This window comes from Manis pentadactyla, chromosome 1, assembly GCF_030020395.1.
Source record: "Manis pentadactyla isolate mManPen7 chromosome 1, mManPen7.hap1, whole genome shotgun sequence".
In the NCBI taxonomy this organism is placed as follows: Eukaryota; Metazoa; Chordata; class Mammalia; order Pholidota; family Manidae; genus Manis; species Manis pentadactyla.
In genome coordinates, this window is record NC_080019.1 from 190,559,907 (window position 1) to 190,585,793 (window position 25,887).

Consider the following 25,887-nt stretch of genomic DNA (forward strand, 5'->3'; position numbering starts at 1 on the left):
TTTTACAGATGAGGAAAACAGGACTAATTGATAGCTAACGATACTAAATTACTGGTCTTCTAAAACTAGATAGCAGAGTTAGTAGGCTTCTCAATGTGCTCAGTTGCTGTATAGATTCCATGAGCTGATGAATGTGCTGTGACCTTGAGCATTTGCATTCTGTGGTTTTCAAATGTTTATGTTTCTAATGTGGTATTTGTAATCCTGCATCCCAGTAACCTTTCGTCACTGAGGCCTTGCCAATCCCCAACGCTGGGCAGCCCACCTCTTCCGCATGCACCCGGTGCTCCCAGTCTGCACAGCCCTGTGCAGCCACGATAGGTGCGACAGAGAAGCCGGTTCCTACTTGGGAGACACATGGGGCCTGTGCAACTGGCGAACTTTCTTCATGTCTTGTGGCCTGTCCCACGCTCCTCAGGAGCTAGCCCCGGGTTCTCCCACGTCCTTCAGCCCGGTTCCTCTTACACCAAGGCACCGTATGAGCATTCCCTAGACTAAACGCACTGCCTCCTCCACTGTCATCCTCCCCTGCTCAACACTTTTCTATAAGTCTTCTTATCTTTCTTCCTCTTCCCACAACTGGAATATAAGCTTCATGAGAACAAGTATCTTGCCTGTATTGTTGTATCCCCAATGTCAAGAATAGTCTGGAAAATAGTAGGTGCTTAATAAATACATATGCAATGAGTGTGACCTTTCCTCTTTCCCTCCTTAGGGAAAAAGGTGCCCCCACCCTTTCTAGGACTTCCCCTCATGGGTGTGTCAGGGTGCCCTTGCCTGCCTTCAGATCCTTGACCTTCAGATGACATTCTCTTTCCTGAACCCCTGCCTCCCTAGCTGTCCACTCTGTAGAATTTACATAGCTGTGCAGCCTTCTTGCTGTTCTTTCTCTAGCTGTTTTGCTGGAAAGTTCTCCCTCCTTCTCTGAATATGGGTAATCTCCAAGATTCTGTCCTCAGCTGCCTTCCTCTCTTGGTATTTTTCTTTCTTGCAGATCTCATGACTCATCTGTGGTCATCTTATATTTTCTTATACAGTAGTTCCCAAATGTCCATCATCAGTCCCAAATTTATTTCCTAGGGACGCACACCTCAAAGCAGACACGCTCAAAGCCACCCTCACCATGTCGCCTGCAGTAAACTCTGCTTTTCATGCAAGACTTCCTTCCTCTTCATCCAGAGCCCATACAGCTCCTGTTTCCCCAGCACTGCTACGCATCTAGTAAGTCCGTGAATCTGACCTGTTTATAAACCAAGGTAGCAATGCCCCCAAGTTCATGTAATACTTGGTCGAATTCAACAGCCTCCTAAATCATTTCTCTATGGCCACTCTCCTGTCTCGATGTATCTTGGTAGATGAGGCTGGCTTCTTCTTGCCTGTTGAAAGATCAAATGCTTCAGTTTCATCTCTGTGGACTTTTCAAATCTATTGCAGTATAGTTTCCCATCTGGTCTCACACTAACTTTCTTGATGTACCACAGCAGTTCTCAGTCATGGATACACATCAGAAACAAATGGAGCTCTGAAATATAGCCAACTCCAGCTCCTACTCCTATGTATCCCCCACCCCATGAGAGATTCTGATTCAGTTGACCTGTAGTAGAACCAAGATAATAGGGCATTTAAATTTCCCCCAGGTGTTTCTTACATGCAGCATAGTTAGGAATCATTGATATACCCTAAGATCCAATCAAATAAGCATACTCAGCAAAGCCCTTTACCACCACCCCATCCTTCCAGCTGGGCAGTTCCCCTTGCAGGCAATTCTCTTCCCCCTATTTCCTCTTCCTACAGTGAATGTGTGAAGACTTCCGTGATTCTTCCAGTTGGAAGGAACTGATCCTTTTCCTAGAAATCCTCACTACGTTTCTGTACATAACATTCACTAATGTCAGCTAAGACTCCTTGTTCAATAAGGACAATATAAAGTGTTAGAATAAGACAAGGTCCCTGTCTTTATGCAGTTTACAGTATCATGAGATGAGCCAACGAATATCCTAAGTTTTATGATAGAAGAAAGATGTGTCCATGAGATAGCATTTCAGCATAAAGGGTTCCATTACGCTTACGGTAATAACAATTTACATGTATGTCATCCATCTCTTCTGTTAGATGGCACACTTTTGAGAGCCAGGACTGTACAAAATTCACCTTCATGTGTTCCAAAGTCCACATTTTTCTTATGAGAGTGTTAAATGTTTGCTGAATAAATGATTGAGTGAGTGGGTGAATAAACAGTATGTTGGTGGCTAGGAGTCACTGGGGAATAGAGAAAGCTCCTAGGAAATAGAGCCCAGTGCCTGGCCAGGCAGAGGGGTGCTCTGCTAGAGTTCATGTTGGCATGTTCAGTCCCAAGCTATCGAGTTTAACAATTTCCCTCAACCATCCTTTCTATAGTGTTTTTTTAATAGTAATAGGTAAGCAGTAGATATTAGGTAATCACTAATTTCTCATAACTGAGTAGGTGGTGATGGTCTGCCCAAAATAATACTTAGCCCCTCTGACTCCAATAAGCAAATATTAGAGATTACATGTCATCATTTGATGATGGAAAGAGCTGGGTTCAGGGCCAGGGCTGCTTAGGAGAAACACCTGCCCACCCTACAAATTCGTGAGCCTCCCCTCTGACCTTGTCATGATCTTCAAGTTAAGTCCCTAGGCCTCTTCAAGATGTTGTTGAGAAAGCTGCTAAACTGGCAAATGATGAATAAATGAATGAATGAGGGACATAAATGAATGAAGGACACTGCAATCATTCCCATAAACATGTATGTATGTGCAGAGCAGGGGGTGGGCTAGGGGACTAAGAGACAAACCAATGTCAGAGGAATTGCTCAACTCCAACAGAAACCTCAGGTAACTACAAGTATGATTAATACTTGAAATCACACCCTAAGAAGCGCACCATAGCCATCCTGGGGGAGAAGGCCATCTCCGAGTGTCCATGGACTCTCCGAGGGCACCAGTGAAACACACTGTAAGAGTCATTGACTGAGTGAGCCAAGAGGATTGGTTCGGCTTTGGAGTGTCTGAGCAGAGGACAGATAAAAGGACGTGTTTCTTAACCCATAGGATTTCAACAGTAATTCCCACAGAGATAGAATAATGTGTAAATATAAATCACTTCAAAGAATCAATTTAGAAAACTTCATATGTAATGATGAATGCATTAAAACCACTGACATGTATTATATGAATGTCATTTCCTTGAAATTCATTCATTTTTAGTTTATGGAATGACTCTAATCCATTTATTGATTCACTCCTTGACTCATTTATAGAGTCAGCAGCCATTAAAAGTTTTTTGGGGGAACCTTCTAAATGCTGGGGACTGTGTTACTATGGGTGTAAAGATGAACATGGCCCAATCCCTGCCTTCAAAGAACTCACCATCTGGAAAAGGACACAGATACAGTAAGAGAAAATCTTGTGTATATCTAATCACAATAATCACGATTAAATTAACAGCTACAATTACTTGAGAACATGCCCTGTGACCAGCACTGTGTTGACAGTTCATATACTTTAATTCCAAACTTCAGAGGAACTCTGGTAAAACTGATGAAAAGAAGTAAATGGAGACTCAGCTAAGTAGGAGAGTTTGCCTAGGTCACACAGCTAGTTAATAGTGGTGACAATATTTAGGTCCTGGTCTATTTGACTCAAAAGCCAACGTGTTGCCCTGGCAGGTATAGTGAGATTACGGTTCATAGTGGTAAGGGAGAGGCAGGGTCTGAAATAAGCCAGCAGCAGGAGGAGTTGGCCAGTGGAAGAACCACAGGGGCTTCTGTTGAGGGATCAGTACTATGATGGGCTTTCCAGGCAGGGAAGACATTGGGAGCAAAGGCAGGTAGAAAGGTGTGGGCAGCATGCAGTGTGGAAGGGAAAGTGGACCCTCACCACTGAGGCACGGGCATGGGGAGGAGATTATCCAGGCATGGGGCGAGAGCAGTAGCCAGGCTGTCACTGGGAAGACTTGGGCATTGGGTGAAGAGGTCAGACTCAGTCATGTAAGAAACAAAGGACAACTTGAGGGCTGAGGCAGGAGCTGGCCATGGAAGGGCAGAGGAGCAGGGGATGGAAACGAGGTCTCATCAGGAGATAAAACTGAAGAGCATGGGGTGGTCGTAGAGGAAAGGGGAGAGGGAGGCAGCTTGAGCACCTGGTTGGGTGACCACAGAGCCACTTCCAGAAATAATAATAGAGGAGTAAGAGCGGTCAGACTGAGGGCTGCAGGCAGCGCTCCACATGCTCCTCCAGGGAACACTGACTTCATAGGTGTCTCCCATCAGCAGATAGTTGGTTCTAAGGCAAAGTGACCTTCCCTCCACTTAGCTCATTAATACAATCAATATGCAGGAGCATTTTTGTGTGACCCAAGGTTGTTTTTCCAGAACTGGAAGATTCCAAGTTCCCCTTGCTTCCCTTCATTTATCCATGTATTCATCCATTCACAAACATGAACCCCCAGCCACAGCCTAGGCATTGGTACATACAAGGTCAGATATAGTAGTGTACATTCCAATGAGAGGCAAGGGAGCATTATGGGCAACACATTGGCTTTTGAGTCAAATAGACCAGTACCTAAATATCGTCACCACTACTAACTCGTTGTGTGACCTAGGCAAACTCTCTTACTTAACTGAGTCTCCATTTACTTCTTTTCATCAGAGTTTTACCAGAGTTCCTCTGAAGTTTGGAATTAAAGTATATGAACTGTCAACACAGTGCTGGTCACATTGCATGTTCTCAAGTAATTATAGCTGTTAATTTGATCATGATTATTGTGATTAGATATACACAAGTAAAGAGACAATTCCACGACACTGAGATACATGTTGTGGATGACAGAAGGGGAGGGGTGCACACAGGAGAAAGCAGATGGAAGACAGGGGAGGGCCTTCCTGCAGATGGCCTAGCATGTTTAAAGGCACTGAATCCATCAATAGGGGATCAACCCACTTGGGCAACTGTGAGTCATTCAGCATGGCCCAAGCAAGCTGCAGTGCTGGTTCTAAGGCTAAGATGTGGGTGAGGCCAGCTGTGGAAGGGCTTGCGCACTTGTGATCATAAGGGCAGGAGCTGAGGTCTTGGTGTGCAGCTACAGGGGGCCGCCCGCTGCTCCGAGCAGGGGAGTGCTTTAGGATGGTCACTGAGGATGCATTAGAGAGAGGATGATGGAGGCGGGGTCTTGATTATGAGCCTGCTGAAGTCACCGAAGAAAGAACACAATGCGCATCTAACCCAAAGCAGTGGCAGTGGAAGGGGGAGGCGACAGCTTCCAGGACATAGGGGTAAACTAGGGTGATTCAGTGTCTTCCAGTGCCCAAGGGTCTGCAGGAGGAGGGGAGCTCACCTGGGCTGGAGATGATGAAGCTGGGCTGGGGGCAGTCCAAAGGGAGACCACAGACCATTCATGATGAGAGAGACCTGAGGTGGAGACACAAGGTCTAGGTTTCCAGAATTATAAAGGTGGCATCTCAGTCCAGCTGGGAGTGGGTACAGAAGTGCATGTTCAGTGAGAAGAAACTAATTCTAAGTAGGGGAACTGGGAGAAAAATACCTTTTAAAGGACTGGCAGAAGAGGAGAAGACTAAAGTGGGCTGCAAAGGGGCCTGGACAGCAGGGAGGGACCATCGTTAGAAGACGGTGGCAGCCTTCACACAGTACGTGGGTCAGGTGGGGAGCGACAGCCCATGGGCTGAGCTGCCAGTGACTCTGCTGAGGGGGCTGGTGGACAGAGGACTTATTTCCAGAGCTGAGGGGTCATCACACCACCACTGAGGAAATGGAGGAAAAGGGTCGTTTCTTTCCTTCTTAAAGTTCTTCTCCACCCCATCCATTCTGCCCCGCAAAGCTTGGCTTTGTGATGCAAGGTGTTCGTGGTCAAACTCCTTCTCTCTCCCCATATCCAAAAGATGGGAGTTCTGGGCTTTCTCATTTTATGAGTTCTATTACCAGTGCTCAGAAGGAAGCAGGAGACGGCACACAGAACAAATAAGAGCACACCACCCAGCTCTTTCAACTGGGGGCCTGTCCCGACTTCATGCTCTGAAAACTGGACCTCTTGGCTGAAACTAGGGATGAAGACAGATCCAAGATAGGACATTAAAAACTGCCAAATTGGTTTACTTTGGGTGCCAACTCATTTCCAGTGGCCCATGTGATGGCCCCTTGGAACTTCTTCCATCCTTTCCGTTGCCTTTGTTAACGTTGAACATGTGCTCTTAGGTGTCAAGGTGGCTAGAGGCTGAGTTCTGTTGGGCTGCTTCATGTTTGTGTGGCCTGTGGACCTGGATTCAGAGGAAACATCTTTCTAATTCAATCATACATCACTTTTTGTTGGCACCAGTTACACAGTATAGAAGATGCAGATATTTGAAAACATATTTGCAACCACTATTGCATAGTACGAACTGGCTCAGAAATTAAGCTAAGGCATATGGCTCAAATTAGATCAAAGAGTACTTTCCAGAGTTGCACTAGGATGCACAAACATGAAGTGCTGGGGAGATTTTGTGACTTAAGAAATCATTTTATTTGTCGATGATGTGTGTGTGTGTGTGTGTGTGTATTCACTCACAAATATTCATTGAGGACTATATTGTGTATGTGTTATTTTTCTCCTCTTCTTTTGCACAAAGAGCATTTGTAACCACTGACTCCCAACACTGGCCCTTACATGGAGGGTGTATGGAGGTAGTTCTAACAGTCAGAAACTCCAGACTTAGCACTCTACCATTTACCTTTAGTACCACGGGTTCTTTGATGATCAGAAGTGGTCAAGACCTTGATTTCAAGCTATACTTCTCATAATGGAAGTTTCCAGATATGAGCCAAACACTGTAAAAGAACTGCTGACTAACAGGATTGTTTTTTAATACTGGATGATGATTTAGAAACAGTGCTTTTTTTGTTGTTTTTTTTAATGAAGTCACTTAGTGACTGGGAACTTTCTCCCAGAGGTAAAGCCATATGCCCAGCAGGCTCCTCAGATCCCCCTTCCCCATAGAGTTCTCTGTGGGAAATCAGCCTTCCTGGCCCCCACAGCTTCCTTTTCCTGAAATGAGTTATGCTCTTTTGTGGGGGATGCTCAACATGGCCTTCCCTGGGAGACAGGAAAGTCCCTGAAACCGTCTGCTGTGCCCTGTGCTGTGCAGTTCAGAGGAGGGGCCACAGCTGCACAAGACTGACTGTGACCCAAAGGGTAACCCCCGTCCAGCCTCGGTGTCAGAAACCCCAGGGAGCTTGGTAGGAATGCAGATTCTCAGACCTCAGTTCAGACCTTCTAAATTAGAATCTGCACTCTAACTCAGTCCACAGGGAATCTGTCGGCACATTAAAGTTTAATAAGCACTGAGCTAAAGTAATGGGTTCAAAAATTTACAATCCCCCTCTGCCACACACATAAGGACACTTTGGGCTATACATGCACAATACATAAAATTTTAGTATGTAGTCTTGTAGTATGTACATTTCTAAGTATGCACAAAATGTAAACATTTAAAAGGATGAAGTGGAAGCTAGAGTTGAACAATTTTGTTAATTCTTGCTGTACCGTCTTGGATTGCTAGGGTAGAGTGCAGTGGAGACCCCGTTCTAAGGAAGCAGAGAGCTGAAAAGAGCCCTCACATACCACGGTCAGTGTGCTTAAGGCCTCATGGAACAGAGAACACACTTAGTAAGTAATTTGTTGGCCTAAACTGAATATATTATGATCAGTGTTATCAATTTTGTAAGTTTGAGAAATGTAAAACACATTCTCTATTCAACGTAAGATATGATAGGATATCCTTTGAGCTGTAAATCAAAATAGCAATTCTAAATCTTTATTTCTAGCTCAATCATTCAAGTCAGTGATGTATTCGGTCCCCTCCCCTCCAACATGCCTGCCTTTGGACTGGCTTCTCTTTTGACCCAGAATGTCACATCCCATGTTTTTAATGGGCTCCACTGGTTACTAAATCTGGATGGTTGGGAATTCACTTGAACAGCATCTCTGCCCACCCTATCCCTCCCTCAGATATTAAGTCCCTACCTTGTGACAGGCCTTGTCCTGGAATCAAGGCTAAGAGATTCATTGACCCCCCCCCCCCGCCCACACCCCATCCGCCACACACACTCACATACACAGAAACTGGTTTAAGGGAGAACAGAAGTTTCTAATCAGATCACTATGGGAGCACAGAAGTGTTACCATGAGGTGTGGACAAGTTGCAAAGGGCAGAAGAGAAAAGCAAGAGGAAATCTGCCTGGAAGCTAGAGAAGGTGGCATTTGAGCTGAGCCTTGAAGGATAAATAGGAGTTTCCCGGGCACAGGGCACAGAGAAGGAATTTGGGGTAAAACAATTTGCTTGCACAAAGACCCTGGGCAGAAAACCTGCTTTTCCAGCATTCCTCTTGGGTGAAGAGCAAATTCTTCTCAGTCCATTAAATGATGTCTGAAGTTGTCATAAAATAATAACCCTGAACAGTTACTGAATACTAGGTTCTTGGATTTGTACAATCAAAATGTCTCTGAAAGTAAATTATTTCATATGGTTTGGCCACGGCAGTATGTGGAAAGTTTCTCAGTAGAGCACAGAAAGTACTTCTCATTTACAGTAAAACCTGGAATGTTTGGGAATTGTCTGTACTTGGGAAATTGCATTTTCAGATTAACTGCATAAAAATGGAAAGTCTGGTTGAAAAACCTCTCCTAATTTCACTTTCCTTTGAAGAGATAACTGCTATCAACATTTTAGAGGCATTTAATCTTATATATATGGAGAAAAACAGAGCAATTACACTGTACATTCAGCTTTTTCAATGCCTTTTTTTGTTGAACATGTTTAGCATTTTGCCATGATGTTTAAAGACTACATAATATTTCAGCTTATACATATTTTATACATATTTTATAAATTTAAAATCATTTTTCTATCATTGGCAATCCTGGTTGGTTTGAATGTTTCAGTTTTATAACTAATGTGGAAAACTCTTGTACATAATTCTGATGCTCATTTCTAATTAATTCTTAGACATACATTTACTGGATCAGAAAGTATAAATAAATAGCTTTAAGCCTTGGGTATGCACTGTCAAATTGCCACCAAAAAAGGCAAAACCAGAATAGTCTACTGGAAGCATGTACAAAGCCATTCATCCCCACTTGCTTGTTGAGACAGAATGTTGATATGTCTTAAAAGTTTTGATGATTTGATCAGTGAAGAGCTGTGTTCCTTGGACCCAAGGCTCCTTCTTGGTCTAATTTGCCAGCACTTCCTACTCTGCCCGGCCCACAGCTGCCCCCCAGGCCTAGTCTGTCTGTTTCCCACACTCTGCCTAGGAAAATCTCACCATGTACAGGTTCCAAAGTCCATCTGTAGATGTAAACATTATGGGCATCCCTCCTGTCCAGCCTTCTCTTTTGAACATCAAGACCCAGGTTCATATCCGGCTTAGATGCCCCAGGCAGCCCCCCTGCATTCCCCAAGCCCCACCCTGGGGCTGGAGCCTCCTTCTGTGGGGACAGTTGTGTGTGCCAACATGTGCTCCGCATGATATATATCAAAGTAGCCAAACAATGTGGGTATCCAGTAACATATATGATTTCCAGATTACAGAGGAAGCTCCAGTGTCCTCTGAGTCAGTGACATCTCCATCCCACCCACCTCATTTTCCAGCCAGGAAGTCAGGTGTCATCCCTGAGGCCGTCTCCCTGTCCACCTTTGCAACATCCACCTGTTAGAGATGCCCATTTACTCTGTCCAGAATATGTGCCTCAGAACCCCTCAGTTCGCTCAGCCCTCTGGCACTGTCCTTACCCACGAATCAGGATTTTAGCTTGAATCACTGAAAGTGCCAGTTAATCAGACTTTCAGCATCTTTCTAGTCTGTTCTCCATGTTGTGGCAAAATGTTGGCTTTTACAAGCAAATCTGATCCTATCTCCTCCTTGATTGAAATCCTGAGATGCTCATTCTCCCAGGATGAAGGCAACAGTCCTCAAGGAGCCCACAGGGCTATGCAGGGCATGGCTCCCCCGAAGCTCCAACCTCCAGACCCGAAGCCCCTCACTTTCTGGAAGGTGCAAGCTCTGTGCCTCCTTGGGCCTTTGCAAATGCCATGTGTCCCTCTGCCCCAAATGCTCATCTGTCTCCAAGCCTGCTTCCTTACAGCCAAGTGCTCCTCATTCTTATGTCTCCACCTGAATGCCACCTCCCCAGAGAAGCCTTCCAGGAATCTCAGACTGAAATATGTTATATACCCCATGTTCTGGTCTCTCTTCCATCCTTGACTTGCTCCCTAGTTCTCCCTAAAATATGTTTGAATAACTTGTCTAATGATTTATTCGCTACCTCCCTTCCTGGCTCTATTGAAGGGGACATGAAAGCAAGGGACCAAGTCAGGCTCATTCGCCGCTGGGTCTCCAGCTCTCTGCCTGGTGCTTAGCTCGGAGCAGGGGCCCAGTGACCTTTTGGTGTGCAGGTGAATGAACACATGTTGTTGAAATATCTTTAAGCTTTTTCACCTTTTTTATTTTTTTGCATATTTTTACCCTTCACCTATTTCACCCATCCTCCTGCCCCCTCCTTGAGTTTTTTTGAATTGTTTATTTATAAACTTCGCTGTTTGGGGAATGAGAGTTCTTACTGATTTACAAGAACTTTTTATAGTCCAAATATCAACCCTCTGCTGTCATCTGTGGTAAATGTAATTCGGTCAAGTCAGATGTGTATTTTGCTTATTGTAAATGTACAGTGATAAGAGCTAATTCACATATCAGCTAGTGTGAGCAGAAGGAGTCTCATGGTGCTTTATCTATTATAACCTCACAGCACCCTGTCATCCTGTCATGCAGAGGAATTACCGTTCTGCTGCAGACAGGGAAATGGAAGCTCGGGTTAAGTAAGTTGTCGAAAGGCAGACAGCAACTGTTTAACAGAAGCAGGACCCTGTACTCTTAACCTTTACACTACATTGCTTCTTAAGAAGGGTTTAATTTTGTTCAAGCATGGAGGGTAATATTCAACCTGACTTTTGAAGAACAAGTGGGAGTTGGTCAAGGAGGGGAGAGAATGGGAACCTTCAGGAAGGGCTGGCATGCCCGGACACGGAGCCACGCGGGCTTTGAGTGGTTTGGGAAAAGGTAAGCATGCACCCAGGCTGCATCCTGGAGAGCACAGAGCTGACGAGAGAGCGAGGGCCAGGGCGTGGAGGAGTCCCTGCTTTGCAAAGGTGTCCAGGGCTTAGCCTGTCAGCCAGGGAGGCGCTGAGGATTTGTGAAGAGAGTATTGTCTGAATCACTACTCTGTGGATGAGTAAGCCTTCTTTTTTCTCAGGAAGGGTTATGATGAAACCGCGGCAATACAGAGCTGCATGCCACTGAAGAGTGTATTAACTGTGGAGACCCAGCCTCACAGTTCTGAGAAACACAACGTGTACGGCTATGAGGATGGGGAATTCCACATGTATCTGAGCTGCTGTTTCCTCTTTGGTTTCCATTTAAGAAGAAACAGCACATCACTTCCAGAGTACGAGGTGTCGGGAGGGCTCTGCCCTGGTGGTTGTGTTCTAGTCACTGCTAACACCAGGTGTGCAGCAATGTCCCTCTGCAAGGGGAGCTAACTGTGATTCTAATTTAGTATACCAGCTAGTCTTCTAGCAGAAACAGAATCTGAAGGGTTAATTGTTCAGCGTGTCAAGAGCGTGTCTCTGGGGAAATGAACCAAGAAGGATTCAATAGATTGGCCTGATTTCCATGACATTACCAGAATCACTACATGCAGAAGCCTCATTCTGAGCAGGGTTTACACCCAGGTCCCCTGGAGAGATCAGAGGTAGACTTCTGGAGAGCCCATGACCTAGGATAGAGGGAGGAAGAGAAACAGCTTATTCTCAGTCACCCTCTAACTAAATTTTATGTATTTTTACTATGAATGTGCAACACACCCACAGTCATACTGGCCCCACCTGAGACTTTGTTGTGGCAAAAACCCCAGTATTTCAACATCACCCTGCAGCTGCTTCAGAGACCTTGAGATGACATTTCTGCTCACCATACTTTTATAATGCTAGCTCTTAGTAACAGATGCTTGAAAAAGAAGCACGACTTTGGTTTCAGAAAATATCTTGAGTTCATTTAATATTATGTATGTCTTTTGTAGTCACATTTAATTTGATTTTTATCTACTCAAACACATTCTGAGAAGGGAGGCATAGGTCTCACCAGTCCACTAGAAAGGACCATAACACCAGAGCAGTTAAGAACGCTGAGCTAAAATATTAAAAATGGGATGAGCTGACTAGACTCTCTGACATACCATGAAAAGGCTGTCCTCTCATCCCACAATGGCTACATTTGTTTTCAGAGTTCCTGGTACCGGGAAAATCCGGGTCACTGGTCTTCTAAGAATGCTGTCTGTGCACTACACTCTGTCTTTAAGCTTTTTGACCTTCTGAGCTACTCTTGAGCATAGATTTACTATTCCCTAGGTTGTCAGATTGAGTAAATAAAAATACAGGACTCCTTTGTACTATATCTATATAGTACATATAAATGGATTTCAGATAAACAAGCATATTTGGGTATAAGTGTATATCAAACATTGCATGGGACATACTTATACTAAAAAATTATTTTTTGTCCATCTGAAATTCAGTTTTACAGGGCATTCTCCTGGCAACCCTAAAAATATCATAATTGGGGCAGTAGTCCTCCATCTAATTAGCTACAGATGGTCAGAACGTGCCTTCTTACACTGTTTGCTGATGGAGTTTAGTCAACTGCCAATAGCCTCAGGCTTTGTTTGAATGTGATGGTATTCTGAAGTCTAAGACTTTCTTTTTATCACTGAACAACCCCAAGCATCTATGTTTTCAACTTTGGGACAAGCAGACAACTCAGAAATATGACCAGTCCTTAAAGTAAATTGACCACAGTCCAAGAATTTGGGTATAAAATGTGTTCTCCTGAGCTTCTGTGATGCCCAGTTTCTGTATCAGGGAAACATGGTCAGTGTTTAGACTGACAGTCAAACTGAATTTCAAAACCTTTTGACGCTCATCCCATTGTTAAATAACCTGATTCCAAATCAAGCAAAAGTCACAATTCCTTTTGTCCGGGATGAGATTCCAGGCCTGATAATAATGAGCTTGGAAGTTGCCAAGGAGAAGAATTGCACCCTTTTCTCCAGGTGAATCACACTGGGTCCATTAATCATCAACTGATAGAGACCAACAATTTCAAATTCATTTTAAACAGAAGAAAACTAGTCCGCACAAAGCCAAGGAAGCAAGCCAGCCTGAAATCGGTATGTGTATTTATAATGTGATACTCTTTCTATATTTCTACGCCTTTACCATAGTAAAAAAACATTATAAATGTGAAACAGAGGAAGTTTATATGAGGGGATAAAGATGGTGGATACAATGGTTTCATGAGAGATTTATTTAGGGCAAAATCCATTTGAAATGTTGCAGATGATACACTGATGCATTGTGAATATGCAGGGCTTTAGTTTCAAGTGACTTTGAAAGTACAGAGATGAGCTTAGACAGAACACATACTTGCTTGTTTCCCATTTCTTTTCTTCCTCTTTTTAATGCTCCAACTACGGCCAGTTTTAAGTTTCATTAAATAAAATGCACTCTATAAATCACTTGTTTCTCTCTCTACAAGCACTGCCTGCTAAAACAGATGGCTTCCGATTTGACTGAACTCGAGGTTACAGCCACGCAAACCCCAGCGCTCTGTACTCCCTTTTCGTTATCTAAATGGGACTGTTCTGAGCCGTTGTCTCTGTGTTATGTTTGAACTAATACAGACAAGAACATTAAGTGAGATTCCGTGAGCTAGTTAAAGAAATCTCTTCCCCAAAATGAAAACCCGGCGCAGCGTGTTGGGGAGGCCCACGCAATACAGTCCGCCTTGTTTTTTCTCCCCCTCAGACATAAATTTTCCTGTTATACCAGTCATCTCACAACAATGCATGTCCAAGCCATGCTGTGATTAGAGCGGAGAATATGCTTATTACCCACGTTCTTCACATGTTGGAGCATGGAGAGACCAAGGGTGGTAAACCAAAGGAAATTTCCATTTGCTCTTTAGCTGCTGCATTCTTACTCTATAGGAAAGTTAGCTGTTATTAAGTAATAATGCTCAGCTGAAGTTGGTCACTCATAACAACAGACAGATGTATAATGTTTTATTTGGGTTAGCCAGCTCTCTCACAAATAAAGGGCCTGAAATTAAACTGTCTTTACAAAAATATTCAGCAAATGATGCCTCTGACTTATTCCAGTGCTCAGATTCTTTGCCATGGAAAATGGAAAATGAGTCCCCTGTTGAACCCAGTATCTGTTTGAACTTGTCTTTGCTGAGTAGAGAAAGGTCGATGTTCTATGGAATGAAAAAAATTAAAAAAAGAATCTGCATTCAGGAGTAAAGGGTATAGCCATGCAAACCACATGTAGAGATGGAAAGGGATTTTTTTAGTACTTACGGAATTCAGAACAATAATAATGGAATGGAAACATAGGAAAAAGTCTACATATTTGGCCACAGAGGCAAATTGGGTCATTAGATGCTCACATGCAATGCAAGATATGGGATTTGTCTTTAAAGAGTGCTTGTTGCTTTTCCAATGTGTCATGGGGTGAAAGAAAGACCTGGCCAATTCACGAAGCCATCACTGGCCAGCGAGGCACATACTCCTTTGGGGAGCTTGGGTTCGTTTCAAGACTCGGGCTCTCAGGCAGCATCCACAGAGATTTTTATTCGATAGCTCAAGTGTGGAACCCAAGCATTGGCCTAACAAATGAGCTTGTAGGTGACACTGCTTCTGTGGTTGAGGGCATCCCACGCCAGGCTACTGTGTCTTCAGCAACCAATGAGATGGATCGCTCATTTCAAAAACTTTCTCATGGCAACAGAGAGAGCATCTGCTCATCTCATGGACTGAGGAATTCAAAGCCTTACTTCCAGCCCTAACCCCACCACAGACTCAGTGACCTTAAACAAATCATTCAACCGTTTCAGCCTCTTTTTCACAGATATAAAGTGCAGAGTTCAGGCCAAGTTGGCACTGTGCAAAGTGTTCCCAAATGTCAAGTAAATGCCAGATACAGGCAAGTAGGACTTCTCGGACCCCGTAATATACAAACATGTGGTGTGAATCTCCAAGAGCACAGAGAGTGGGGTGTTTGAAGGGTAGTCCTGTGGGTCTGTAAGCCCCTTAGGAGCTTACAGGAGTAATATGAAATCTGCCCCCCATACCTGAAGGGCAGGGAGAGACCAATGAAAGAGGCAGGCCACTCCAGGTTAGTGGATGGCAGGTTTAATAGGCAAGGGAACTAATATCTGAGCTTTGTCCCAGGTGGCTGCAAGACAAGTAGATGGCCACACAAGTAGATTGCCACACCCACACACCCAATCCTAAAAGTTTTATAGAAGCCTTAACTAGGTTCAGGCATGTGTCCAGTCCAGATGGTCTCAAAACATCACTATCTTAAGGCTCTGTCCTGAGGCGGTCTCTGGGATCAGGGGAGGCAGGCAGTCCCCCACTCCAAGGACAGGGGAGGGGAGAGGAGCCTCTGACTGCCCAGGTCCAGTCATAGGCTGACCAGTGGCCACATCTTCTTGATGACTGTCCCCTACAGGTAGGCAGAGCATCCCTAAATCACCTGACCACAAATCCTTTTATCTGTAGAATGCCTACACCACATGTGGAGGTAAGCTGAACACGAGGGTGGCTTAAACCCTGCAACTCAGCTTTCTAAGCCTGAGGACCCCGGATCGCTCCTCAGGCCTCCCATGTTCTTAGCCAACAAACTGCAAAACTACTCTAGGATGATATCCGTCATCCAAGGAAGAAACTTCAGAGCACTTTTCAACCAATTGTTTTTCTTTTTCCAGAAATTCTTACTATTTTCCCCAAGACAATACACCTGAATTTCTATCCTCGAGGACACTCCTCCTGGCTGACCAAAAAACCCTCTCAGCAGCTACCACATTTGTATATTTAACCCTCTTCCTTCTCACACCAAAGGACCTATTCCTTTGTTGAGACTGTAATGAGTGGTGACACTGAATTTCTAGACAACCCAATTTATGTGCTTGTGAATTTCCCATGTATTCTATATAACTTGTTAAGTGCTGAACAGTTTAGATCATGTTCTCAAAGTGTGGTCTCAAGACTATGTTCAGCATCCCCTGAAGCCTATTAGAAATGCAGATTTCAGGCTCCACTCTATACCTGTGGAATCAGAAGCTCTGGGATGGGGCCCAGCCCTGTGCATCTCAAGACCTCCAGATGATTCTGATACTTGCTGGAGTTAAAGAGCTAGCGGCCTAGAGATAAGAAGCATAGACTATGGACTCAAACAGACTTGCAGCTGTACCACAGTTTTCTTACCTGGAACACAGGAGTAATAGTCATACCTCTTTCAGAATCTATGTGAGAATTAAATTAATATATGGCACTATTGTAAGGTCTGGCACAGGATAAGCCATAAATCAATTATACCTATTTATTCTATAATGGGCACTGATGTGTTCTAGGCAGAATTTACACTGAATCACAATGTATCATGAGAGATGTTCTTTGTGACTTAAATTTGATGATGGGTGCATGATGGTTTGATAGGACCACAGCTATGAAGACAGACAGATCTGGTTTGCCTACGAGGTCTTCCATAGATTAACTTTGCAAATGGGTGAATTATCTACTCTCCCTAAGCTTAGATTCCTCACTTAAAAAATCATTTAGAAAATCAAGAAAATACTTTCTTCACCAGATAAGGAGAGAAGGGGTGACTAAAACATTGTCTATAATTGCTTTGAAAAGCATTTAGTCCCTTTTAAGAATCCCCTTCCCAAACGAAAGCCATCAAGGGTATAATGGTATGGGCCCCAGCACTGCCCAGCATGTCTGTCATTACAGATCACGAAGCCACTGTCCTTATCCAACTGCTTCTTGTTCCACAGAATATTACAGTGATAGTTTCTAAGACCCTTGTATCTTTCCCTGAAAAGTTGCCTTATCAAGATAAATTTAAATATTGATTTTGAAGTAACTTAATGAGAAGAATTATTCACCCCATCTATGTTGTCCTTATATGTCAGACACATCTTTCTACTGGTATCTTGTTAGATTTGATTTCTTTTTCTGTTCAATGTTTAGTCACGGACCAATATTCAGAATTTACAATAGGGGTGTTTCAAGACTTCACATTTCCTTTAAATACAGTACCTTTCAGGTCAGGCATATAATCCTAACATACAAAACATGTAGTAAGGGTATCTCTGTGGTCAGGCTTTCATGAGATTTTGCCTCAGTAACAAAAAGTCAAAGAATTTAGTGGCTTTAAGGCAACAAGAGTTTTTTCTCAGCCATTTTACAGCACAGTTTGGTTCACCTGTAGCTCAGCTCCAAGCCCCTCCCTCTTTCCATTCCCCAGAGGAAAGTACAGACCACTCTGAGACTCCCCCAAGACTGGGCCTTATGCCCCTGCTCAATGCAGTGCGTGTACCTGTGGCTCACACGCCATTGGCCAGAGCAGTCCAGTGACCAGATCTGACACAAAAGGGTGAAAACACAAGGATCAGCTTAAGGATCGGCTTAAGGAAAGATTCTTTATGTTGGGACCCAGCAGAAAGGGGCAGCAAATAACTGGAAACCTCAAACAATTGTCCACAATAACCAAAAAGTACCAAAGCCTACCAATTAGGCTCCAAGTTCACATCTTCAAAGCCTCGGTCATTAAGATGGAAGAGATCAGGTTGCACAATCTCAACTGGTGCTTCCTCTCTCAGATCCTTATTAGGCTCATGGAGAAGAATGACCAATTCCTCTGCTTCCCAGAAGCTGTCATTCTTTCCAGCCATCCTCAGTCCTCAATGGCCCGAGGGAAAGAACGGGTTTGCGGAAGGAAAGAGTAACTTCCCCAGCAGATAAGAATCAAAGGGCCACCCTTTGCAAACAGCCAAGTGCCGGCTTTGGCTACCTTATTCTTTTCCAATAAACATGCCCATTTCTGAGACCACCTGGGCAAAGCCATCCGTGTCCTCCGCTGACATTGAAGGGGTCATAAGGATTAGGAAGTCAGAGCAGCCACTGAAGCGAGTCCTGCACTGCTGTGAAGAGCAGGGAAGAATATGGCACAAGGCCAGAGCCAAAGGTCCCAGTGGTGTGGCCACAGTCACAGGATCCAAATAAAGGATAGCTAAGCCTCACTGGTTTTATTTTCAGTTATGTTTAAGCCTTTTGAGTTCAGTGAACCCCAAGTACATTCTGGTCAAGCATTTCTTTTTTTACTTAATATTTAAACCTGTGTATCCTTAAGGTGAAATTTAATCCAGATATTTTGGATTCATAGCTAAGAGAGAGATCATCAAAAAATTGTTTTGTTAGCAAAAGTTCATGTCCAAGAAAGCTTTTTAAGCAATTTTTCTTACAAACAGGAAGCTGTTTTGCTACAGCTTTAAAGTCAGATCCCCTCAACTTCTAATTTTAGCCTGGAAACCCAGTTGTGATTTGATTTGGGTTTTATTCCTCACGTCTCACCTCCCCCGCCCCCACCCACCAGGTTTGACAGTCCGTGAAATGACATCACTCGAGGCCTGCTTGAGAATCTCCATGTTTGGGAAGCTGCTGCCTGCCTATTTTTCTTTTTATTAGTTATTTTTCTGCAGGTGCAAATACTTTGCTAGCCTACCATGGAACACAGAAGGAAGTTTTTTCCAGACTGGAAAGTTGAAAACTTCCAAAATTTGACTCAACCAGAGCTCTCAGTTTTAGAAGTTCTCAGTGTTGTACGAAAAGGAGGAAAAACATCATTCTTTAGGGCTTTAAAAAATTAATACTTAGCATCGGCCTGCTGCATAGTTGTCTTTCATCTATAGATTGGATATTTCTGAAAACCAGTAAACAAATGTTTTTAATGTCTATGTGCAATCGTGCTGTTGCAGAATGCAGGAGTCCTGAGGGAGGTGTCTCCATCGAGGGGGCGTGTGGACAGCACTCAGCCTGTATGTCCTAGGGCCACGGCTCACAGCGTTTGTTCCTGGGGCAGCAGCACCTGGGAACTTGTTAGACATGCAAATTCTTGGGCTCCCCCCCATACTTGCTGGATCAGACTCTCTGAGACTTCCGGGTGCTCTAGGGCCTTTGTCAGGGTGGTGGAGAGCGTGGGCACAGGAGCCTCAGGGGGCCCAGCAGTCACATGCTGCTGGAAATTTGGGTGAGTCACTCACCTCTGTGTGCCTCAGTTTCTCCCTCATGGGGAAAATAAAGTTTCTTGCCTCTCAGGGCTGGTATGAGGGTTAAGTTCACACATAGAAAGCACACGGCACTGCAGTATTATCTATGATGATGATTATTGTTACTATTCACCTGAAGCCTCATTAGTATTACTTATCTGAGTATTGTATTATTGCCGTCGTTATTATTTATCTGCATCGTTCCTATCTCGGACCACTTCTGGCTCTATTCTGCTTGCTTATTATTGTGTAAATATTCCTTCTAGTGGGTCTGTGGCTTTCCGCCTGTTTATGGAACTGATTTCTCTCTGACCGGACAGTGTGTTCCAGTCACTGTGGTTGAGTTCTTTGATCACCCATTCTTTGGAGAGCCCCGTGCTTTCAAAGAACTTTTTCCTCCCTGAGGATGGTGATGGGAATGTCCTTTCCATTTTTTTCCCCATTCTTCATTGTTTTGCCCCCAAGTCTGGATATATAGGTTTTCATGTAGTTAAATACCTTTTTCAATGTGTTACTGTTTAGTTCTATTTCAGAACGTGTTTTTCTTTCCTTTATCTCCAGAAAACAAATGCTACACAACATAAGCACTAAGCGACTTCATGCCATGTATGTTTTTGGCTTGAAGTAGCCCAAGTAACATCGACCTCTCCATCCAATAGTTTCAAGGACCTCACTTCAAAAAGACATCACCCTTCTGAGAATCACAAAGCCAACTCGCAAGTTGGAACAGTGTAATGACAACTGGAGAAATAAATGCAATCTCTAGAGACTTTAGAAAAAAGTAATAGTTTGGATGGACTATTGCTGACCTGGGGGATTCATAGAGGAGAATCTTCTATCATCCTTTCCATACTAAACTTGGGAAAGCGTCCCTGTCCTTTGACACTTTAGTGGTCAAGCCAGGAAGATTACAGAATCACTAAGGAAAAAAATCTAAGGTGGTAACATAAAATTACATGAAATGAGAGTTTATGTCAACAATGAAGTACATTTCATGACAGAAGTAAAATACTATAAATTAAAAGCATATCACAACATGTAAATGATAAAGCGCTGAGGTGAGATAGGTGGCTGCAAAGAAAGGGATGCTGGATCCTCATAAAGCCGCGATGCAGAGGCTATTTGTCCAACATGCGGTGGGTGCAGTGGGAGAAGAGAGCATGTAAGAGGCTCTCTAGGATGACACCTGCGACTACTTAAGCAGTAAAAGAGTAATTATTGCAATAATTTACGATCGTTGGTGGGTCAGAAAAGAAGTATGAAGGCTATACGTGCCGCTGTGTGTAAGACAGGTAAAAACGTGGGAGACACTTATATATAAACACACAGCTTAGAAAGGAGTGTTTTAGAAAAGTAGGATGCGAAAGCTCCCCTTGAATTTAGAACAGATCACATTAGCCTTTGGAGGTTTAAAAGGGGTTTGTGGTGTGCTGACAAGAACTCAGTCTGGCTTCCAAAGTCCTCAGGCCTCGCTCCTTTGGCCATGAAGCATCTCGCGGTGGACGCGGTTCACCCCGACTGCCCAGGTTCCGGGCTCCTCATTTGAGAAATGTGTGTCGGGCGCCTTGGTTGTGACAGTCTTTTCAACTCTGATGTCCTATGACTCAACAGTAATAATGCATTTCCACAGGCGGTAAAAATATTCTAGACTCTTCCCTTCCAATTCCCACTGTTTACTTCCTCTGCACTTCCCCTTCCTGCCTCCCTGTTAGCCGGTCAGTTGATAGTGGGCCTCAATGGGGGTGAGTTAACCCACTCTTTCCAGGGCGTTTTACTATTAAGCTCCCCCCAGAGGGTGGGGATCCTGTCGCTAGGACTGCAGTTGGGGCTTCAAAATAATTTGAAAACACTCTTTGAGTCTTTATCCTATTCTGGGCCCCATGCCAGAGGACCAAGGATTGGAAGGTGAATGCTAGGGCCCTGGCCCTCGGGGAATCGCCAAGGTCAGTTTCATTGGATAAGGTTTCCGAGTAAACACCTGTGATCTCTGCGTGTCCCTCTTTCTTTCAGGCAGTCCCAGAATCCCGTGGTAGCCAGGTGGGTGAGGGGAGCAAGAACATTCCACCTGCCTTGAAGAGACGCCTTCCGAGCTGCTGAGTGAGTGCCCAGGTAATACACCGTCCGAGGGCATAGGGTGTGGAGAGGGAGGGAGAAGGCATTTACCCTCTGAGTGCTGCCCGCCAGATGCTCTTTTCTGTGGGGAGATGCTAAACCCAAGATCACCCCCCAGAGGCTCTAGGTCCTGTTCCCCTATTGATGACCACCAACTTCTGGTAGCTACTGGTGTCATTAACACCAACACTACATGTACAGAAATGCAGAAGAAGAGCTTTCAGAAGAAAGGAAAAGATTCAGTTCATCCCAAGTCTGGCCTGTTGCCCCTTTGAAAGAAGCTAAAACAGAAGCTTCATGGCACTGCCTTCATATAAACAGAGCCAGGTTTTCCAGAATCTGGCAGACAGCTGAGCTTGGAGCGTCACTTGTGCCCGCAGGACACTTGTGTATCACTCACACTCGAAAACTTAAGCCTCTGTTTTTATTTTCGTGGATTGAATGGCATGCACTTTCCCTTGGCAGTTTCTTTTTTTTTTAAAGTGCATGCAATTACTTGTACATAGCTGCATTTGTCTTGGGAAGCGCTCACATCCTGAGCTGACTGCACTTGGGCATGCCAGTGCAGTGTTTTGTTTCCAAACTTTAATTGTAATCGCTTTCCTCTTGGTTACTGAGAAGTGCTGCTGAGGGTCTGGTAAAGCCCATGCTCATCAGTAATATCCTGTCCTTTTCTTCTAAAGGGATCACAAAATACATGGCATAGGCTTCATTGAGGATAATCAATTCTGAATAACTTACAGCCCTTCTTTGCAGTGAAATGGAAAGTGACTTTCACTTCCAAGAAAAATCATCATTTCAAGGGGCATACAGTAAATGACACACTCTTTATAATGTGCCAGGAAAATTCAAAAGGTGATCAGCTCCACTACACCCTCAACAAAGGTCCTCCTCTGCCGGACACAGTTTCAGTTTTCTTGAAGGGATTTGCCCAGACGATTATTTTCAAAACTTCTCTTCAGATAATGCAGCTCTAGCAGCAAAGATTATTTCATGAATCACATACCACTATATACCAGTTCCTTTTTGAAGGGGGAAATTTTCTTTTGTCCTGGAAAATAACAGTGAGTGGAAAAAAACATGCTAACCAGGTAGAGTTACCCTGTAATCACTCATTATCTTTTTCAAGGCACGTAAGGGCCATTTATCTCAGTGAGCAGGCAGGCACTGTGAGATGCTGTGTGGTCACACCCAGCCCATGCCTGTCACTACAGGGCACAGAGTTCCCTGGGGCTTGGTATGGGAGCCTAGCCTCCTTCCAGGTAGGTCTGTTCTGCTAAGGTGTTGGATGCCTGTGCCTATTTTTTTGTTCATTAGCATTTTCAAATAGATTCCTATACTGGTTGTACTCATTTCTAAAGAAGGAAGGTCGAATTGTTGTGCCACACCTGAAGTCATACCTGATAGGGTATACTGACAGCACTCGAGCTATTAATAAAGCTTCATTACTCATTATATGTTTGCTGTTGGTTGCTTGATAACTTGGTCTTTTCCAGTGTAACCAAGAACTAGGCAAGGTCATGGATTCTAAATTAGTCATTGAATGGGGGGTGGGAATGAGTTGCTATTACAGGGGATGTCATGCAAAAGTTAGGGATTTTTAACTTTTATTGCCACTACCCAGGTTTTTTAAATTTGTATTCCTCATTGCTATATCTAGAACTACCTAATGGATGGTATATTTTAGTTATAGCAGTATTGACCCAATAGTCAGTCAACTTGCTTTCACATTTTCTGTAATTGGAAATCTATGACAGCTCAATATACAAATGTTATAATACTCTGTGGGGTAGATACATGTGAGTGCAATATCACAGAGAGAAAGTTAGCATCGTTTTGTTTTTTTTTTTAATGTGAGCCTGCTTTGGCACTTTCTAGCCATTATCTCAAAAGCCCTGAGAAGTGGACTTTATTCCCATTTTACAGATCAGAAGGCTGAAGTCCAGAGAGGTTAAATAGCTTGCTCCAGATCACACAGTAAAAAAACTGGAGAGTGAGGATTTAAGTCAAGTTTGCATGTCTCCAGAGGCCCGACTGCTTTTGTCAAGTACCAGTTGATTAGTCTTGCCTTCAGAATTCTCCTTTCTTATTACATCCATATACATTCATGCTTATTTTACATGAGGATCCTATTTCTATTTCCTGGATGTCCTACCACCTAGGACAGTGACGGAACACTTCTGTCTATCATCTCCTTAGGTGGTCCCCGGAGCCTGACCATGGACGCTGTTCACACAGGCATGTCCAGTGCACCCCTGGTCAGGCATACCACTGCAGCTGGGCTCAAGGCCAGCAGACCCCGAGTCATGTCCAAGAGTGGGCACAGCAATGTGAGAATTGACAAAGTAGATGGTATATACTTACTCTACCTGCAAGACTTGTGGACGACCGTCATCGACATGAAGTGGAGATACAAGCTCACCCTATTTGCCGCCACGTTCGTGATGACCTGGTTCCTTTTTGGAGTGGTCTACTATGCCATTGCATTTATCCATGGGGACTTAGAACTGAGTGAACGCATTTCAAATCACACCCCCTGCATCATGAAAGTGGACTCTCTCACGGGGGCCTTTCTCTTTTCCCTGGAATCCCAGACAACCATCGGCTACGGAGTCCGTTCCATCACAGAGGAATGCCCTCATGCCATTTTCCTGTTGGTTGCTCAGCTGGTCATCACGACCTTGATTGAGATCTTCATCACGGGCACCTTCTTGGCCAAAATCGCAAGACCTAAAAAGCGGGCAGAGACCATCAAGTTCAGCCACTGTGCTGTCATCACCAAGCAGAACGGGAAGCTGTGCTTGGTGATCCAGGTGGCCAACATGAGGAAGAGCCTCCTGATTCAGTGCCAGCTCTCCGGCAAGCTCCTCCAGACCCATGTCACCAAGGAGGGGGAGCGCATCCTCCTCAACCAAGCCACTGTCAAATTCCACGTGGACTCCTCTTCAGAGAGCCCCTTCCTCATTTTGCCTATGACCTTCTACCACGTGCTGGATGAGACAAGCCCCCTGAGAGATCTCACACCCCAAACTCTGAAGGAGAAGGAGTTTGAACTCGTGGTCCTCCTCAATGCCACCGTGGAATCGACCAGCGCCGTCTGCCAGAGCCGCACATCTTATATCCCAGAGGAGATCTACTGGGGCTTTGAGTTTGTGCCTGTGGTTTCACTCTCAAAACACGGAAAGTATGTGGCTGATTTCAGTCAGTTTGAACAGATCCGGAAGAGCCCAGATTGCACCTTTTACTGTGCAGATTCTGAGAAGCAGAAACTTGAGGAGAAGTACAGGCAGGAGGATCAGAGGGAAAGAGAACTGAGAAGTCTTTTGTTGCAACAGAGCAATGTCTGATGGCAGGGGTGTTGCCCAGGTTAACCCTTACATCATTACTTTAAAACATACCCACTTCTTTCAAGCAGAGAAAATGTTATATATAATGGAGGCTATCTCATAAACCTAAAAGGGGGTGGGGGGGTCTCTGTATTCACAAAATACAATCATTCCGTTTCTACCTTTTTTCAGGGGATTTAGTTGTACAGAGTGAAACTGATCAAATCAGGAATGAACAGTTATAAGAACATATGCAAATGGAGCTGTTGCTTTTATTCACACTAATTTTTTGATGCTGGAATGTACTAGAATAGAGTGTCCTTTCTATTCAAAGTGTGACTCCCAGACCAGCAGTATCAGCACCGTCGAGTTGATTCATAGCAATGCAGACCCTCAGGCACCACCTGGGCTTCCAAAATCAGAGTCTGTGTCTTAACAAGACCCCCAAGTGATTCGTGGACAAATCAAAGTTTGAGAAGCTCCACTCCACACAATGTTTTCAAAATAACTTTCTGAAGCCCCAGGATCCTGTGGGTAGCCACATCCACACGGCCTCCAGACCTGAACTTCTCTCTTCAATTTGCTATATCAGGCCAATATTCCTTTCAGCTATTTCATTCCTTATCTATTAAAATACCTTGTCCACAAGGAACCGCTCACTAACAGCCCAAGAGCAAAATAAAACTATTGAGAATGATGGCTGTCGCACGCCTACTGAGTATATGCTCCCTGATTACAGTCAGCACAGAAGAAAAATAAAGCTGTGTTACAGAAATGTGCTCAGATGTTGACATCTACAAGGTTGAATGGGGCCATGAGGAACAAGAGGAGCTTGGGAGAAGGAATTCATACACAGATGACTCCCTGAAACACAAACAACACTTGGTAATCTGATAACAGGCATAGGACGACCTCACTACTTAAATAAATCTTGTACAACTGAGTGTTTCAGGGGTAACATTTTGCCTTTGGCAGAATTTAGGGGCCAAGGACCCTGCATTTCTTTGGGGCAGAGAATAAATGGGCTAGGGTTGCCTCAGGTGCAACAGGAAAATTCTCATTTCATTCCAACCAGGATAGATTTGCATATTCACACAAGAAGAATGACTGTAAGTGTGGAGGTGCTGCGTGGACATAAGCGTGAGCCCACGATGTATGTACACACAAGTACATACACACATATAGATGTGCACAGACACGCACATGC

The 25,887-nt window shown here is 44.1% G+C and overlaps 1 protein-coding gene across 4 annotated transcripts in view; it reads left to right on the top strand.

The window, feature by feature from the left end:
• Positions 1 to 25,624, top strand: part of KCNJ15 (potassium inwardly rectifying channel subfamily J member 15) — a 41,628-nt gene extending 16,004 nt beyond the window's left edge. For 2 of the 4 annotated variants that reach the window (XM_036899253.2, XM_036899254.2), the window contains exons 2-3: positions 21,253 to 21,351; positions 23,554 to 25,624. In XM_036899253.2, the coding sequence (XP_036755148.1) occupies positions 23,574 to 24,701 (1,128 nt within the window). In that variant the 5' untranslated portion in view covers positions 21,253 to 21,351; positions 23,554 to 23,573 and the 3' untranslated portion in view covers positions 24,702 to 25,624. Of the gene's footprint in view, positions 1 to 7,574; positions 7,682 to 11,016; positions 11,131 to 21,252; positions 21,352 to 23,553 lie in introns of those variants that run through there. The other 2 variants (XM_057504572.1, XM_036899255.2) reach the window with 2 other exon arrangements.
• Positions 25,625 to 25,887: the final 263 nt, after the last annotated feature.